The sequence below is a fragment of the Lemur catta genome, chromosome 2, assembly GCF_020740605.2.
Source record: "Lemur catta isolate mLemCat1 chromosome 2, mLemCat1.pri, whole genome shotgun sequence".
NCBI lineage: Eukaryota > Metazoa > Chordata > Mammalia > Primates > Lemuridae > Lemur > Lemur catta.
This window is the reverse complement of record NC_059129.1, coordinates 114,043,171-114,060,943: the sequence shown is the minus strand read 5'-3', so window position 1 is coordinate 114,060,943 and position 17,773 is coordinate 114,043,171. Positions and strand designations below refer to the sequence as shown.

At 36.5% G+C, this 17,773-nt stretch overlaps 1 protein-coding gene across 1 annotated transcript in view; it reads right to left on the bottom strand.

The window, feature by feature from the left end:
- Positions 1 to 8,385: 8,385 nt before the first annotated feature.
- Positions 8,386 to 17,773, bottom strand: part of NKAIN2 (sodium/potassium transporting ATPase interacting 2) — a 538,612-nt gene continuing 529,224 nt past the window's right edge. The window contains exons 7-8 of the mRNA XM_045542243.1: positions 9,057 to 9,138; positions 8,386 to 8,410 (exon numbers count right to left, since the gene is read on the bottom strand). Of these exons, the coding sequence (XP_045398199.1) occupies positions 8,386 to 8,410; positions 9,057 to 9,138 (107 nt within the window). The remainder of the gene's footprint in view (positions 8,411 to 9,056; positions 9,139 to 17,773) is intronic.

The following is a 17,773-nucleotide window of genomic DNA, read 5'->3' as shown; positions in this document are numbered from 1 at the left end:
GTACTCTCATTATAGAAAAGGCTCATATTAATTTTAATAACAGTTGACCATGTAAAAGCATAACATGTGGCTTGTAAAGGGATTTTTTCTCTTTGAATTTATCTTACAGAAATCAGCTTTCATTACCCATCAACATTTTAAGCTCATTTGCTTCTAAACTCCATGATGTGTAAGGATTTTTTAAAAAATGACCTCATTATAATTCTAGAGAGTATAAAAAATATCTGCCTTTATCCCTTTTAGGAGGAATTCAGCTTCGTTTTCTTTGTTGTCATTGGCAGTCATAACTCATGATTTGGGTGCAGATTTCAGTGGTAAATGCGATCCCCGAATTATTTATCTGGTACTAGTTCAATTCTTGTTGAATTAAAAGGCATAGAATACATCAATGTCTTAGAAATTTTGCTCTCATAGCTATCAAAAGTGATTATTTTAACATACCAGTGTGTTTTAAACTGGACATAATATACCAATCACAGATTTTTTTCTTTCTTTCTTGGGAGTGGGTAGAAGATAGATATAATAAAATGAAGAGAGGATTGGACATGGATCCTAAGCAAAGATTCATATGTGATGATAATAATTGAGGATTTTACAATGTAAGGATATTCATATCAAAGCTTCCTGAGTACAAGAGTTGAGTGCTAAAATTTTACCAAAGACAGATAAAATGTCTGAAGAAAGATTTTCTTGACAAGTATAAGAAGTACTCAAGATAGGACTGCTTAGATAATCTTTATCTCTATAACATTAGTGATTCATAAGTGTACTGCAAAAGGAATAACAAAAGCAATTCTAACCCTGAACCTGAACATAATTGAGTAATATTAAATACATGAGACCATATCATATATACATGTTTACATATCATGGGTTATTGTTTTTTAAAATAACTATAATAAAATACATTCGACAGTGAAACTATACTAAACCTAAAAACAATAATTCAGGAGCATTTTATGGTTTAATATTGCCTAGAATCTTTCTTATCAACGTTAATTCAAATTTATAAAATCCAGGATCAGTTGACAGTGTCTGAGATTTGGTTTATTCTATTCTGACCAGAGTACACATACTAGGATTTGTTGTAGAATGGTGAATTATTTGCGTTTTCAGGATATATGGTTAATCTTGACCTCTTGAGTTTCTTAACCTCTCTAGGCCTTAGTTTACTGTCTCTATAATGAATAGATTTGAATCTCCGAGTTTTGTTCTACAATGTGGCCTATTTAGGATGAGTGTGTATTTCTGAATTAAAGGAGTCCACTCATTATAGTACAGTGAAATGTTGAATATTTGCTTCACTGTATCAGAGGTTATATTTTTTAATAGTTGCCAAATGCAGATCTTGGTTCCACCGATTATAGTATTTACCAAATTCACAACCTATTTAATTGAGAACTTCAGAAGAAGAAATCTTTTTAAAGACGGTGTGTGTGTGTGAGTGCATTTTCATATCCTGAAAATGCATATTTATTTGATTTATTCATTCTGTCCCTTTTCACGCAACTGAAATGTTGTGTGCATTTGACTTCACAATGTGAAGAAACATCCTGACAGTCATCCATGTCTACTTCAGTGAACATCAGTATACTTTTCACACAGGGAACAAAAGTAAAAGTAGGCTTGATCATTTATAAGGTTCTCACCATGTGGGATGAGAAGTCAGGTATTACAAGTTGATTTCAGCTTCTTAGAACACTGCCTCAAAGCCTTCCTTCTTTTTGATCAACTTCAGCATTTCGACTGAAGGGGGCTGGTGTATGTCTGTGTGCCGTGGGAGGAGGGACACAGCCCCACCAGCAGCCTGAGCCTGGAGCAGCCTGTGCTTGCTGCCCTTGAGCCTTTTGGTGCCTACAACAACCCTCAGCTGAAATTATTTTGCAATCGTTAATGCAGGCGTTAACCTTTTCTATTTGCCCACTTTATGCCAACATGCTTCACTATAGTTGTCTTCTATTGAGGTGAATAACAATATTCTAACAACAACAAAAAAAAAGATTCTGTCATCAAAGGGGCAATAAATGAGTATTTCAAATTATTTTATTGAAAATAATTTGGCCTATAAAAAATGAAAAACTCTACCTATAATTTAACCAAAGGTCTTTAATATAGTGTCTGTACACCTCTATCAACTATTAGCTTGATGCTAACTCTACATCCCAGAAAGAAGGAAACAAAAAAGTTCTCCAAATGAAAGCAAGTCTATCGCAGGCAGTTTTCTAAAAGAACCCTCAGTGTCAGGAGATAATGCAAGTACATGTTCCCTATGACTGAGCAAAAATGGTGCCATGACCTGGCAATTTCTTTTCACTGCTGACACATCCCTGCACTGCACAGAGCATCAGTGTTGTCTTCATGTAAATTTAATAGCATTTCCCTGTCAATGACATAAGCAAATACACTGTGAGAAGCGCAGGGGCTTAGGGATGGCTCGGAAACGTAATTGTTTTTCCATTTATTTTTAAAATGCAAATTACACTAGTAAGTCAAAAAAATCACTCTGTTAAAAATACATTCAGAATTAACAAATGCAAAAAAAAAAGACACATCAGGATTGTAACTCTTGCCTTCTGAATATTAGGTTTATAACAAAAGCTCAGCCTAGAAAAATAGCATTCTTCACCGGATTTTGAGGAGGATACAGCTGTACAACTTAGATGTTTTCCCAGATATAATCACACCACTGTGCTTACTGCTCCCAAAAAAGACCTGTCCACTGATTACCTTTTAGTAGTCAACAACTGTTTTTGAAAATTTTGGTGGTGATGATAGTTGTGATTTGGTGGTAACTTGGCTGTAACTTAAAGCAGGAAAATGAGGGCTTATTTTCTGCATCCATGTACATGTACATGCTGAAATCTCATCACAGCATGAATGTACAGTGAAACCTCATTTTAATAGTCACATTAAAAGTCACGTTAGAATAGTTTCTGGCATGTATAGTATTTATATTTTAGGAATTAAAGGACAATACATTGGTAAATATTTTTCTCATACATTAAACATGCATGTCACCATAAAAACATCATATGAGGTTTCACTGACATGTTTGCAATTGTATACTTTATACATGTATGTATGGACAAGCCACTGAGAAAATTCAAGCACAAGTGCTGGAATCTTCTTTTTAGTTTATGTTCCAATGATAACTCTTTGTTCCTTTATCATTTTCAAATGTCTATGCGTGTGTATATTACAGACATCCATGCAAACACAGTAATGGGACTGGTTTATGCAGTTCTGGTTGGGCTAAGGTCCAAACTAGGTTAACCCAATAACTGAAACTTCATAGAAACCAAAGAAAAAAACTTGATCCATGCCAATTTGTAACTTCTGAATTTCACTGTACTTAAGGATGGTGTTAGTTTAAAAAAAATTGATTTTAGTGTCACAGGTGGATTCAAGAAAAAAATGACTCATCTGAGTTCCTGATAAGCCTGAGCTAAGTATGTTTTCCACTCATGAAAACCAAACAATGTTTGAAAATATAGAACAAAATCTCCTAGGAGTTCAGAATATTTCATAAACACATTGACCTACTATTAAGTTTCCAAAGGCATCTTGTTGCCAACTACGTTAACAGCACAGTTTTTCTGCCACAATAATACAGGAGGATTGAAATACACTCTAACACACAACAGATCCCCCAAATACCACAAAGTGATCTCAAATATTTCACCAAGGTAACTATTGCTCCCCCCACCCACCCAAAAAATAATCTCGTACGCTAGTTAGAAAAAAAAGTTCACCTACATAGGGTCTTCAATTTGAATTAGATATAAAAGAGTAAACATAGCTAATACATATTCAGTTGGCCTCTGTTGATAGAAATCCACAGCTGTTTCTGTGTTAGCAAAAGACATTTGTAGATACTTAGAAAAGCACCTAGAGTGCAATAAATAAAATCAGTGAGTTAAGCCATTTCTGCTTTCTGCTTCCAGGAGATTAATGCATTTAGTAGATTAATAAATTTTACTTTGTCCCACCCCAACCCCATCAGAAGACCATTATTTAAGAATTATAAAGACGACGATTATTATTGTTGTTGTTATTGTTACTTGTCTCTTTTTGGCCACGGTGGAGGCTCTATGGTAAAGCACTTGGCTGACAGCTGGCAGTTTTCTTTCACAGACACACTACACTGGAGCTGCTGCACTATTCAGTCTTGTTCCTTGACATGACACACACAGACTCGAACTCATTCAGAATTAACAGCAGTGTGTTAGCCTAAAGGAAGTGACTTGGGGATGTCTGCACTGAGATTCTCGGGCACACAACGTAGTGGGTTAAGGCAAGTATGTACGGTACAGCCTTTCAGGCAGACAATCTGCCACTGCGGACTTCGGTTACAAGGTCATCATGGCATGTTTTGTTGGTTAGTTTTTGCAATTACGTTGCCTAGGTAGCCGTGGTGCTATCAAGGTGTATGGAGTGCAGGAGACAGAGCTCGCAAACTCATGTGCCCTGGATGACTTCGCAGCTCGCAGAGGCCGACGGGCTGGGCTGCAGAGGAGTTAGTAACGGCCAGCAGAGGGCACCATCCCCTCTCCTTTTGAACTTGCCAGAGGCCTGGGAGAAAGGAGCCTGCTTTCAGGAAATCCGAGTGGGCGTGTCCTGCATATTTGTCTGTTTCAGTTAGAAAGAGGAGGTCACGTGGAAGTGTGTGTGTGTGTGTGTGTGTGTGTGTGTGTGTGTTTGTGTGTGTGTGTGTGTGTGTGTGTGTGTGTCCGCGTGGGCCTCAGTATCTGTAGAGGCTTTGTGTTTGTTTTGTTAGTATGTATATATATTAAAACTCAGTTGCTTCTCATTCTTCATAAAATGCAGGAGGCCACTGCGAAACAAATTCTTTGAAAGGTCCATGGGCTGACATACTGAAGCCATCTGTGTTATTTTGACCTAAGAGAGAGAAAAGATGTTTTTAATCAAGGGGGAGAGCCATGGGTGCCTGTCACTCACCACCTTTTCTCACCTCTCCAAGCACAAGAGAGAAAAAAAAAACCCCAAACAAAACAACAACAAAAAAGAATCCCAAGTTGGGTTTTAAATAGACAATTTTTCTCTCCTTTTCTTTTTTCTTACTGCAACTCTGGATAGAGAGGCTATTAGGATGATTTAAAATCTATTTCTGGGGACCAATGAAATAAATATGTATTTCTGTACAATTAGGCTGCTAAAAAGAATGCAGTGTTTTCAAATGTTGTCAAATGTACCATAGGATATTCTTAGACTGCAGGGAGTCCAATCAGATCTATACTCACTATGGCACATAGGTCAGTGGGAGTCACAGCAGCTCCTTTGTTAGGAAATTAATGTGTGGACAGGGGAATTTTTTGTGCAGCAACTTCATAGCTATTGATTTATTTCAAAGAGGTCTACCAAACTGTATAAAAAAATGAAAAGCTTTCCTCTTTAGATGGGTTATAGATAATCTGAAGAATTGCAAACCAAGAACATTCACCCAACTTAACAAAAAATAAAGAGGACCATCTATTCATTTAGTACAGGAACTGAAACACGGCTGCGACTGTCAGTCAGTTATGGCAGTATTTTCAAAGCTTTGTCCAGGATCTTGGCCACGGATTTGCTGGGTACAATGGGAGCCCTACAGTTAAAACTGCACGTTGCTTTTTAACATTTGCTTTCCTTCAAAGGAACAGCTTTTATTTTCAGTTGCTATATAATATTGTTAGGGTGCTTGAACTGGCCCCTGATGTTAAATTACACTTTACTTTACAAGACATATTTATGGCAGGTTGACAGGAGAAGGTACAGTCCAAATGACAAAGACATAGGAGATGCTCAGGTCTCTGCCTCTCAGCAGGGGATGAGGTTTGTAGGTGAATCGGTTTTGGTTTTTCACCAGATTTGAATAGGCAGTGGCTCTCAGAGGAGTTACATAGTTGAAAAGGCCCTTCATTCAACAGTACAGAATGTAACATGAAAAGGGAATAAAGGGAATGTAGAAAAGGGAAGGGGCACAGTGACGTATGAAAATATGGTGGCTAAGTTAGGGTGAAGAGCAAAAATAAGTAAAGGAAAAACCAGGGAATGTGATATCAGTCCAAATTTACAATCCATCTAAGAATTTAGAAAGAACATTGAACTAAGGAGTCAGGAAAACTGATTGATAACCTTGGCTGCATCACTAACAAGCTGTGTGACTTTTGTTTCTTTTTTCTCTTGGTTCAGTTTCCTCATCTGTAAACTAAAATCTTAGTGTTCTAGGATTTGGGGTCTCCTATGGGATGTTTTGTGGAAGGGATGGTAGTAGCATTTTGACTAGTAATTTTTTATGTACTTTAAGTATTTCTAACTGCTTAAATTTGAATTTTATTAACTATGTAACTTATGAGCAGTGAGATTTGAAACCATTGATATAATTTTACTATTATCAGGCAGTATAGAGGAAAACAATTTTTTTTTACTTTTAATTGGAATTTAAAGTGTTCTATTTAACAAAATATTTAAAGTGTTCTATTTCATGGGAAGTTTTGTCCTCAAGGAATTTAATTCTGGACAAAGATATCTATTTTTGTGGAATCCCCTCTTTAAGGCAACATTAGAATTATAAATGCTTGATTTGAAACAATACACTTGATCACATATAATTAGTATGCTCATGTAATCTTATTATCATAGCTGATGTTTATGTGAGAGGTTACATCTAATTTATTATAGCTTGATCGTATTTAGTAATCATTCATATTGATCAACACAATGAAATGTTATATGATATTGTCAGAAGCAATCAATTGCAAATCTTACAGATGTTTTGCTCTACTCTTGAGCACATGTTGTTACGGGTTACTTGGGCTGATATTATATGTGAAATATTTTTTACGAGGAGATCCTTTGGGAATTACATATAGTGTATGTTGGTTTCTGACTTGATAAAGTCTTTTCATGAGTGATGGTTAACATAAGCATTACTTACACTACTAATAAATTATGTGTATTAAGCACTTACTATGTGACATGTTCTATATTTCATGTGCTTTACATACATTATTTCATATAATTTCAGAACAATTATAGAAAGTGTATATATTATCATCTCTATTTCGCAGGTGAGAAAACTTAGACTTGGTGGGATTAAATGTAGTTATTCAAATAAAGTTGTATGACCAAGGTCATACAGAATTTAATCTTAGGCAGTCTGCCTTCAGTAGGCCTTTGTAACCACTACTCCTGGTTGCTTTGCCTTTTAAAAATAGAACACTTTAAAAAAAGGTTATAATAAAAATATTGAGAAGAATGGTAAAGAATTTAAAGGGTTTATTTTAATTTTTTGGTAGCTAACAAGTCTTTCTGGGATGATAGGGAAGGTGTGGTATACATAGCAAATAACTGTAGTACATGGCAAAAGAAGTGAAAGAAAAGTATTAAAGGAAATATATTTTAAGATAAAATTTAAAGGATAGTGAGGTTTCAAAGGATAGAATTTAGAAAAAAAGATTATATTTGGTCTCATGAGAGCAGTATGGACCATTGGAAAAATACATGTCATGTCTGAAGAAGGCAAGAGTTTGTTTGGCTGGAAAATATGATTAAGAGGAGGTATTAGACTATTTACACCATAAATAGAGTATAAGCTTCAGGAGGACAGGGCCAATTCTTATTCTTATTACATTTTATCTAATATCTCTCAGCATCATCTGCATATGGTCGAGACTCAACAGTTATTAAGGTTTGCAGAGAAGAGATAAATATTTCGATAGAACATTGAGGCCAGATGAGAGTGGACTTACAGGCTGTGGTAAGGAGTTTGAACTTTGTTCAGTAGGTAATAGGAAGTCATTGATAGTTTTTGGGCAGGGAAGTGAAATCATCTGAATGGTACTTTAGGCAGATTAATTTGGCAGCCATGGGGCGAATAGGATAGAGGTTCTGAAATATGAAAGAAACTGGAAACCTTAACAGGTCATGCTTGAATTAGGACAGTGGTTGTGAGAATGTAGACAAGAGAATGTGTGATATACTGTTTATAAAAGCAATGCTTTAACTGAAGCCAAGTATTGGCTGATTTCTGAACTGATAAAGTCTTTTTTATGGGTGGTGTTAGCAAATGATTTCAGAGAACTACACGGGACACAAAAAACAAGGTAGGCACAACGCATAGTTTATTCTCTTTTGAAAGAGAAGCTTAAAAAGCGGTGTCTAAAGATTAATCTTTCTGGAGGGGAAATACTCTAAGACTCCATTTATTATCCTACACACTAAAGATATTAAAAGGTAAAATGACTTAATGGTGGAGGACAACGACAACAAACACATATCTTCAAAGAGAAGTTCACATTTTAAAATGAATGGAATCTTACTTTCTATTTTGATCTTCGCTTGCAATTCAGCATATCACTTGATGCTGATATATAGAATTTGTTATCAGTTGTTATCCAAGGGAATTTGCCTAAACACAGATATAAAAATCAGGCTCTGATTGTATGTCTGCTCTCTTGAGTGCTAGAGTTAAGGGTTCGATAAACTTCAGTGTTAATGTTCCAGTTCATTTTCACTTTCACATCAGAAAAATGATAGAGTATTGCTCAGTTTTTGATTTTTTTGAACACTGTATATAAGTAGGGTGAACCTATCATTTATCATGTAAATGAGTACCCTTTTGAGAGTAATATGGAGGGCTGGTAATAATTATACCAGGACAACCAGTGTAAACTGGGCTATACTAGAAAAACCAGAACATATGGTTTATATATAGTTACATATAACTGCCTACAATGTTATATCATTTTCAAAATACAGAACTTTTGGGTAATTGAAAGAAGTGGTATATAATATTGGCTTTTGAGCCATGTAGATGATACTTATGATAAGACTAAAGGTAACTTTAAAGATGACATTTCTGATAAATCAAAATTTTAAAAAATTATGAATAAAATGTTGTTAGAATTATCCCAGTCAAGACAATATTAATAGAAGAGAAAACACTAGAAGTATATAACTGAAGGAGAAAGCTGCATGCCATCTACTTTGGGCCATGATACATTTACTTGATCATCTTTTAGAATTCCAGAATACCTTCAAAGACAAGTACTTACATGTACATAGGCTGTAGTTGTAAATGAGATGTCTTCTGAGGACCTTGATAGCCATAAGAGTCAAAGCCACCTATGAAATCAACTGGAGAGGGATAATTGCCTTCATTAGTTAACTTGTTAGAAGAGGTCAACATTCATGATCAAGGTCCCACACAGGTTACTAATATAAACCTTTTAATAATCTACTAAACTACTGAAAGTAAAAAAATTGTGAAGAAACAGAAGCAATAGTTCCAAGATAGTTCTTTTGGGGTAGTGATTCCCACACCACCCCCCTCAACTGTGAGATTCAGTTACTGCGTTACAAGAATCTATTCACTTGGGAGAAGAAATGATGTACTCTTCTTAAGCAACCAAAACCAATAAAATTCACTTGTGCATTAAAGATGCTATGTGTCTTTTTGGTTAGCCTGGAGACTTTCTGTAATACATTACAAATGTTATAGCATAAAAATAATGATGACTCAAGTGCATGCATCTATCAGCCATTGCAGTGCTAGTAATAATATGTGTTATGATTATCAAGTACAACGTGCTGTGGTGGAACTCATGTGAATTAACTCAATGTAACTGTCCCTGTCATCATGTGGTTTACAATCTGAAATAGACAATTAGGGGTAAAGATGTAGAGCAGAGTCGAACCAAATATTCAAATGCAATACATTCAAATGCAATGTATATTCCAATATATTCCAGATATTTAAAATACAGTAAGATATAACAAGCATTACTGTGGCAGATTATATTTTCCAGAATGACTACAACAACATCTCCTATTCCATATGTTGTTACACGTGTGACCTTGACATTCTTCTCATCGAGTGGTTTGGGTGTATGGCCCTTTGTCTTAAACATGGGTAGAACTTTGTGACAGTTTGACTATGGTAGAAATGACACCGCGTGACCTTTAAGGTTAGATCATAAAAGTGTCACGCACTTCTCCCTTGCTCATTTGGGATGCTCGCTCTTGGAACACAGACATCATGCCATAAGGAAGCCCAACTAGCCCACATGGAGAAATCAATGGAGGATTATGGACAGGGGTTTCAGCTGATGGGCTAACTGAGGCTGCAGCTGATAGCCATTATCCACACTCAGATATGTAGGAGAAAATATATCTAAACGGTTCTACCCCAGCTGTTGAGTCAACCCAGTCCTGGTATCTTCCCACTGGCCGGAAGATGCTCAAGTCCCTGACATCAGAGATCAGAGACAAGCCATCCCCGCTGTGCCTGTCTATTAACCCACTGAATCTATGAGCGTAATAAACAGTTGCTTTATAACTCCAAGTTCTTGCAGCATTAGTATCTGGAACAGGAAATTCTAAGAATACTGTGAAAAAGTTTTGCTTTTTTTTTTTCATTTGTGGAAATAGATGTCATGTGGTGGGGATAAAAGAGGCAAAACAACAAACGGCTGACAAAATGACAGGAAGGAGAAAGAAAGGGAAATAGAGATAATTAGGATGCCCTGGGATACTCCTACTTTTTCTAGTATCTTATTCTATTGGCTTACTTTGTCTACTTTTTGTTCTCTTGTTAATATTGTAGGAATTGGAGCAGGATGTGAAATAATATATAGTCCATGGTATCTGTGTAGCAGGGAAAGCATTTTTTATTTTTTTTAAAGAACTTTATGTTTTAGAGCAATTTTAGGTTCATAGCAAAATTGAGTGGAAAGTACAGAGAATTTCTATATACTCCTTATCCCCAACACAAATACAACCTCCTCCACTATCAACATCCTGCACCAGAATGGTGCATTTGTCACAGTCGATGAACCTACATTGACACATAATTATCAAAGTCCATAGTTTACATTAGGGTTCACTTTTGGTGTTGTACATCGTATGGGTTTTGACAAATGTATGACACGTATCCACCATTATTATATCATAGTAGTTTCACTGCCCTAAAAGTCTCCTGTGCTCCACCTAATCATCCCTTCTTCCCCCTTAACTCCTGACAGCCACTGATCTTTTTAACTGCCTCTATAATTTTGCCTTTTTTAGAATGTCATATGGTTAGAATAATACAGTATGTAGCCCTTTCTGATTGGCTTCTTTCACTTAGTAATATGAACTTAAGGTTCCTCCAGGTCTTTTCATGGCTTGATAGTGAAAATCAAAGGAATTATAATACTTGTCTCATATAATTGATGTGACGATAAAATAAGGAATGTAGAGCCCTGGATTAGACAGAGGTATGGAAGAAGAAAATTAAGAACCTCTCAAAAAATTCTGGCTTTTCTTTATAATTCTTCTAAGTCATGCAGTGTAGCAGAAAGAGAAACAGAAAATTCTTAATTTCTGACAACTGTAGAACTATATGAAGTGTTTTATAGAAGATGGATTAAAAGAGAGTAAATCTCTTTTGTCTTCTTAATTGCCCATATTTGTACCTGAGCTAATATAAATGGTACCAGAAGATCTATATCATAATTACATGGTGACTATATTTAAAGATTATGCTTTGAGAAATTATTGTTTAAAACTGGGGATTTGTTGCAGATAATGCCTACATTTCTGTTTATGTTGGTGGGCTCTTGTCTACAAGAGACAATTAAGAAGTAGTCTTCTGAGAGGTATTCACAGGGGTAGAGCTCCAATGTTCTGACGTTCTCTTTTAGTAGGTTGGGCTCCACCATGGTGCTTGTTAATAGAGACGATTAGAGTAGACCAAGATCAGGGCAAATGTAAGCAGTAAGGTCTCCTTCACTGAAACTGAGATCCAAGTCAAACTCAGGTTTATTAGTGTTGTTGTTATTATTATCATTGTCATTGCTTTGAAACATTTTATTAGCTTGTTTCCATGGGTTTAAGAGGGATGACAGAAAAAGCCATATGGTAATTGTGAGCCAAAGATCTTGGAGCAAATCAAAGGATAAACTAAAGAAAATGAGATGAATCTTCAAGTCTGAAGACTTGGGCCTAGAACTAGGCCCAAAAGTGGGGAACAAAACTTGAGTCAGAAGCAATGTAGACCTTTCCAAGACATGACAGAAGGCCAGGAGGGAAAAGAGGTGTGTCCTGAGCATGTGATGAAAATGGAGCTTGAGTGATCTGGAGCTTGCTCTTTATTAGCCATGATCTGCAAGCTGTATGGATGATACAGCTGGCTTACAACTACTCATTTAGGGAGCACAGCACTGAAGTTCTCATGGAAGGATTGCAATCGTTCTGATTATTCTGACCATGCTGATGGGCCTGGGCATGGAACAGGTTCCAACAGCTGGTGACTGAGAACCAAGATGAGAAAAGAAGGGGCTCTGAATGTAACCAGGTTGGATTTTTACCATTTCATTCATGAGGAGGCATTCGAATTTAAACCAGAAGCAGAGGGCATATTTTCTATGCTTTATTTTGTGTACATGCCTGAGTTCACAGCCAAGGAGATTGTGTGTGGTCAGTTTTCATGTGCATTTATTCTCAGAAATTATTTGAATGTCTTCCTAAAGACTTGAGGGAGAGGAATAGGAATAAGCTGGATCCAATTGACTACCACAGTTAAGATTATGGTAATCAGCATAGATAGACTTGATTCCTCTCACCTTTTACAGAAGGATCCTTCAATCATGCATGGAATTCTGGGGTGCTATGTGGGTGAAGAGCACAGGTAGAAGAAACTATATTTTCTGCTTGAAAAATTGAACTACTGGGGCTATCTTACATTTTAAAGATAATAATATAACCGGTCTGTTTCCCATCTCTTTTATTTTAAAAAAAATTATAATTTTATTTTATTTTTTAGCATATTTTATTTTGATTTTTTATTGCCCAGGCTGGAGTGTAGCGGCATGATCATAGCTCACTGCAGCCTTGAACTCCTGGGCTCAAGTGATCTTCCTGCTTCAGCCTGCCAAGTAGCTTGGACTACAAGTGCATTACACCATGCCTGACTAATTTTTTTCTTTTTTGTAGACATAGGATCTCGCTATGTTGCCCAGGCTGGTCTTGAATTCTTGGCTTCAAGTGATCCCCCTGTCTCAGCCTCCCAAAGTGCTGAGATTACAGGCATGAGCCACGGTGCCCTCCGTTATATAAGTACATTATTTAGGCTTTAAAGAGTTTACTATATACTCCAAAACTTTTCTGAGCAATAGGAGTCAAAAATCATCTGATAGATCCTTCTCCAAGTAATTGTGACAGCAGCTAGATGAGTGGGTCATAGCTCATCTCTGCCTTATTTAGAAAAGAGTAACTTTTATCAGTCAAGAATCTCTTTACTTCCTGAAAATAAAAATAAATTTCTGACAGTTGTAAAATTCTTAATAGTTTCTAAAGCACTTCTAGGTCGTATTATCTATCCTCACAACATTACCATGAAGTGGGTAGGAATAATTACCTTCATTTTACAAATAAATAAAGATTTATAGATTTACTGCTTGAGGCCACACAACAGGTGAGGTTGGGACTAGGAGCCAGGTATTCTATTTCCTTCATAAGTATATTGGAAAAGAGATTTCTGCTTTTCCCTCATACTATTCCAGTAAATTCTTAGAAGGTTATAAATGGTGATCAAAAATATCAACTCACATTTTAGATTAAATTTAAAATCTTCAGACTTTCTATATTATTCATTTAACAAAAGTTTTGAGTTCTTACTTTGAGTCCTTTATTGGTTGTAGATGCTTCCTTTTGTTATTTGTTCTCCAGCATCTTTACTCTGTTCTTTCTAGAAAATTTGCTCTTTATCTTTTTCATCTCCAACATAATATTTTAGAAATATTCTGTTATGAATAATAACTGATACAGAAACCAACTCTGCTGAATTTGCCAATGACAGTTACAAATGCAGTGCCTTGGTTTTTTGTAATGTTTATGTCAGAGGTGATGAGGCTAGCATCCTTCAAGTTTTAATTTATTTGTCTTGATAATTTTTAATTTAAAAATTTTTTATTTGTATATATTCATGAGATACAAGTGCAGTTTTGCTACACTGATATATTGCATTGTAAAGTCAGGGCCTTACAGCGGGTATATCACTGAAGCAATGCCTATTGTACTCACCAAGCAATGCATATTGTACTCACCAAGCAACCTCGTATCATCCACCCTCTTTCCACCTCCCCCTGTTCTCTGAGTCTCCATTGTCCATCATTCCATACTCTGCTTCCATGTGTACACATTATTTAGCTCCCACTAAGTGAGAACATGTGGTATTTATTTTTCTGTGTTTGAATTGTTTTAGTTAAAATAATGGCCTCCAGTTCCATCCATGTTGCTGCAGAAGACATGATTTTATTACTTTTTATGAGTGAATAGTATTCCATCATGTATATATACCACATTTTCTCTACCCAGTCCCCCACTGATGGACACTTAGGATGATTCCACATCTTTGCTATTATGAATAGTGTCGCTATAAACATATGAGTGCAGGTACCTTTTTTACATATTGATTTCTTTTCCATTAGTTAGATACCCAGTAGTGAGATTGCTGGATCATATGGTAATTCTATTTTTAATTCTTTGAGAAATCTCCATACTGTTTTCCATAGAGGTTGTACTAATTTACATTCCCACCAACAGTGTATAAGAGTTCCCTTTTTTCCACATTCTCACCAGCATCTGTTATTTTTTGTCTTTTTAATAATAGCCATTCTAATTGGTATAAGATGATATCTCATTATATTTTTAATTTGCATTTCTCTGATGATTATGATGTTGAACATTTTTTCCATATGCTTGCTGGCCATTTGTTTGTCTTCTTTTGAAAAATGTCTGTTCATAAGCTTAGCCTACACTTTAAAGGAATTACTTGGGGTTTTCTTGTTGTTGAGTGGTTTGAGTTCCTTGTAAATTCTAGATGTTAGTCCCTTGTTGAATATATAGTGTGCAAATATTTTCTCCCATTCCACAGATTGTCTATTCACTCTGTGGATTATTTCTTTTGCTGTGCAGAAGCTTTACAGTTATTTAAGTCCCATTTGCCTGTTTGTTTTTGTTGTCTGTGCTTTTGAGGTGTTAGTCATGAATTCTTTGCCTAGACCAATGTCCAGAAGAGTTGTCCCTAGGTTTTCTTCTAGTATTTTTATAGTTTCAGGTCTTACATTCAAGTCTTGAATCCATATTGAGTTGGTTTTTGTATATAGTGAGAAACAGAGGTCTAGTTTCATTCTTCTGCATATGGCAATCCTGTTCCCAGTACAATTTATTGAAAAGAGTCTTTTTTCCCCAGTGTATGTTCTTGTCAACTTTGTCAAAGTTCAGTTGGCTATAAGTATGTGGCTTTATTTATGGGTTCTCTATTGTGTTCCATTGATCTATGTGTCTATTTTTAATACCAGTTTTGGTTATTATAGCCTTGTAGTATTAATACAATTGGAAGTCAGACAATGTGATGCCTCCAGCTTTGTTCCTTTTGCTCAAAATTGCTTTGGATATTTGGGCTCTTTTTTGGTTGTATCTAAACAACACTAAAATTGTTGTTTCTAATTCTGTGAAAAATGATGTTGGTATTATGACAGGAATTGCATTGACTCTATAGATTGCTTTGGGAAGTATGGTCATTTTAACAATATTTATTCTTCTGATCCATGAGCATGAAATGTTTTCCCATTATTTTGTATCACCTTCGATTACCTTCATCAGGTTTTCCTTGTATTTACAAGGAATTTACCAGATATTTACAAGTTTTCCTTGTAAATATCTTTCACTTCCTTGGTTAAATATATTACTAGAAATTTCATTTTTTTGTAGCAATTGTAAATGGGATTGCCTTCTTGATTTTGTTCTTGGCTATGTGCTTCTTGGTATAGGGAAATGCTACTGATTTCTGTACATTGATTTTGTATCCTGAAACTATTGAATTCATTTATCAAATCTATTAATAAGAGGGTTTTGGAGGAGTCTGTAGGGTTTTCTAGATATAAGATCATATAATCAGCAAACAAAGATAATTTGACTTTCTTTTTTCCATAAATGATGCCTTTTTTTCCGTCTTCCCTGATTGTTCTGGTGAGGACTACCAGTACTCTATTGAATAAGAGTGGTGAAAGTGGGCATTCTTGTCTTGTTCCAGTTTGTAGAGGAACTCTTTCAACTTTTTTCCATTAAATGTGATGTTGGCTGTGGGTTTGTCATATATGGCCGTTATTGTCTTGAAGTATGTTCGTTCCTTCCACCTCAGGGTGGGGCACATTTTAGTGTTAAATTCTCCAAATGGCACCTTGGGCCTGTGACTAAGGAGGGCAGAGCCCCTCCCAGGCAAGCACCATGGGCAGGAAGCTGTGAGGAATGCAGTGCACTTGTGTCTTAGTCTCACAGCAGCCTATTTCAGAGTGGTGGGTGTTTTCCTAGGTATGCACAGGAGAGCTTGGTTTTCCCATCCCTCTTTGGTTGGGTGGCAGCTACAGCCATGTCATCCTGAACTCAGTCCGAGGTTGAGGTACAGCAGAGCATTAAACTTTCGAATGGTACCTTGGGCCTGTGGCCAGATAGGGCAGGACCCCTCCAAAGCAAACAGTGTGGGCAAGAAGCTGTGAGGAGTGATGCGCAGTCATGTCTCAATCTCACAGCAACCCACAGCAAGGCGGTAGGACCTTGTGAGAGAGGTACATGGGAGTGCCTGGTGTCCCCTCTTTCTCCTTGTAGCAGAACAATGGCAGCAGCTACTTCTATAGATTCCTGGTATCTAGGCTCTCAGAATGGCACCCAGCTGAAGCTGCTCTAGGCTTGTATGTGTGGGATCCCATGTGGGTTTCCTTTCTGGAGCCATGTCTCTGGACAATCTCTAGGCAGCTCTCTATGTTAAGCCTGAGGCCTGCATGGGTCAGAGGGCTCAGAGTGTGGAGCCCTGCGTTTTTCTATTTTTCTGTTTCCACATGTCCAGGAGCTTCTGGTGGCTCTCAACCAGCCCCTGGCTGGGTAAGCTGCCTTCACCCTCTCTTTACTTACTTTTGGTGCTTCCTGTCACTTCTCTGGTGAATCCTAACATTCTCTCCTAGATGATTTGTTCAAAATGTGTCTACTTGCTATTCTGGCTCCTCTCTGTGGAGGAGGCATGCACTACCTGCATCTAGTCAGCCATCTTCTGATAATTTTCAGAGAACACCAAATAAGCATGTAAGTGGTTTTCTCTTCTAAAAATTATTTATATTCGCAAACCCATCTTATGTGACTCTGATTACAATGATGTTTTTTAAAACAAGGTAAGATGTTTTCTTTTTATCACCTTGGCATATTGTCTATTTTATTTCAATGCTTAATGGAAAATGTGAAAGACAGACAGGAATTACCAAAGGCCTGAATTTGAATTACGACAGTGAGAAAGCAAAGATGTCAACAGATTCTAGAGAAATGGATAAAGAGGTAGGAAACATAGGACATGGCTAGTTTTTGAACACGGGGGAAGGGAAGGAAAAGGAAAGATTCAAAGTTGATGCTCAGAAATTTATTGGTCAGGGGAATGTTGCTGCTTTTAACAAAACCAAAAAGAATGTAAAGAGGGAGCTTAGGTTTGGATTCCTTTTGGAAATGTAATCTTTAAGTTATAAGTGGCACGTGTCAGTGAGGAAAAACATGGGAAAAGGGAAATGTAACTGTAATTGGTGCAAGGCAAATTGGAAACTTGCTGGGATTTTAAAGATAAATTTCTTTCTCCCCAGTCAGCTTTCTCTTGCTTCATTGTGACCTATCTCCACCTGACATGTTATAAATCTACTTGTTTATTTGTTGATTGCCTCCACCATTATAATAACTCTCCATGAGATTTGCT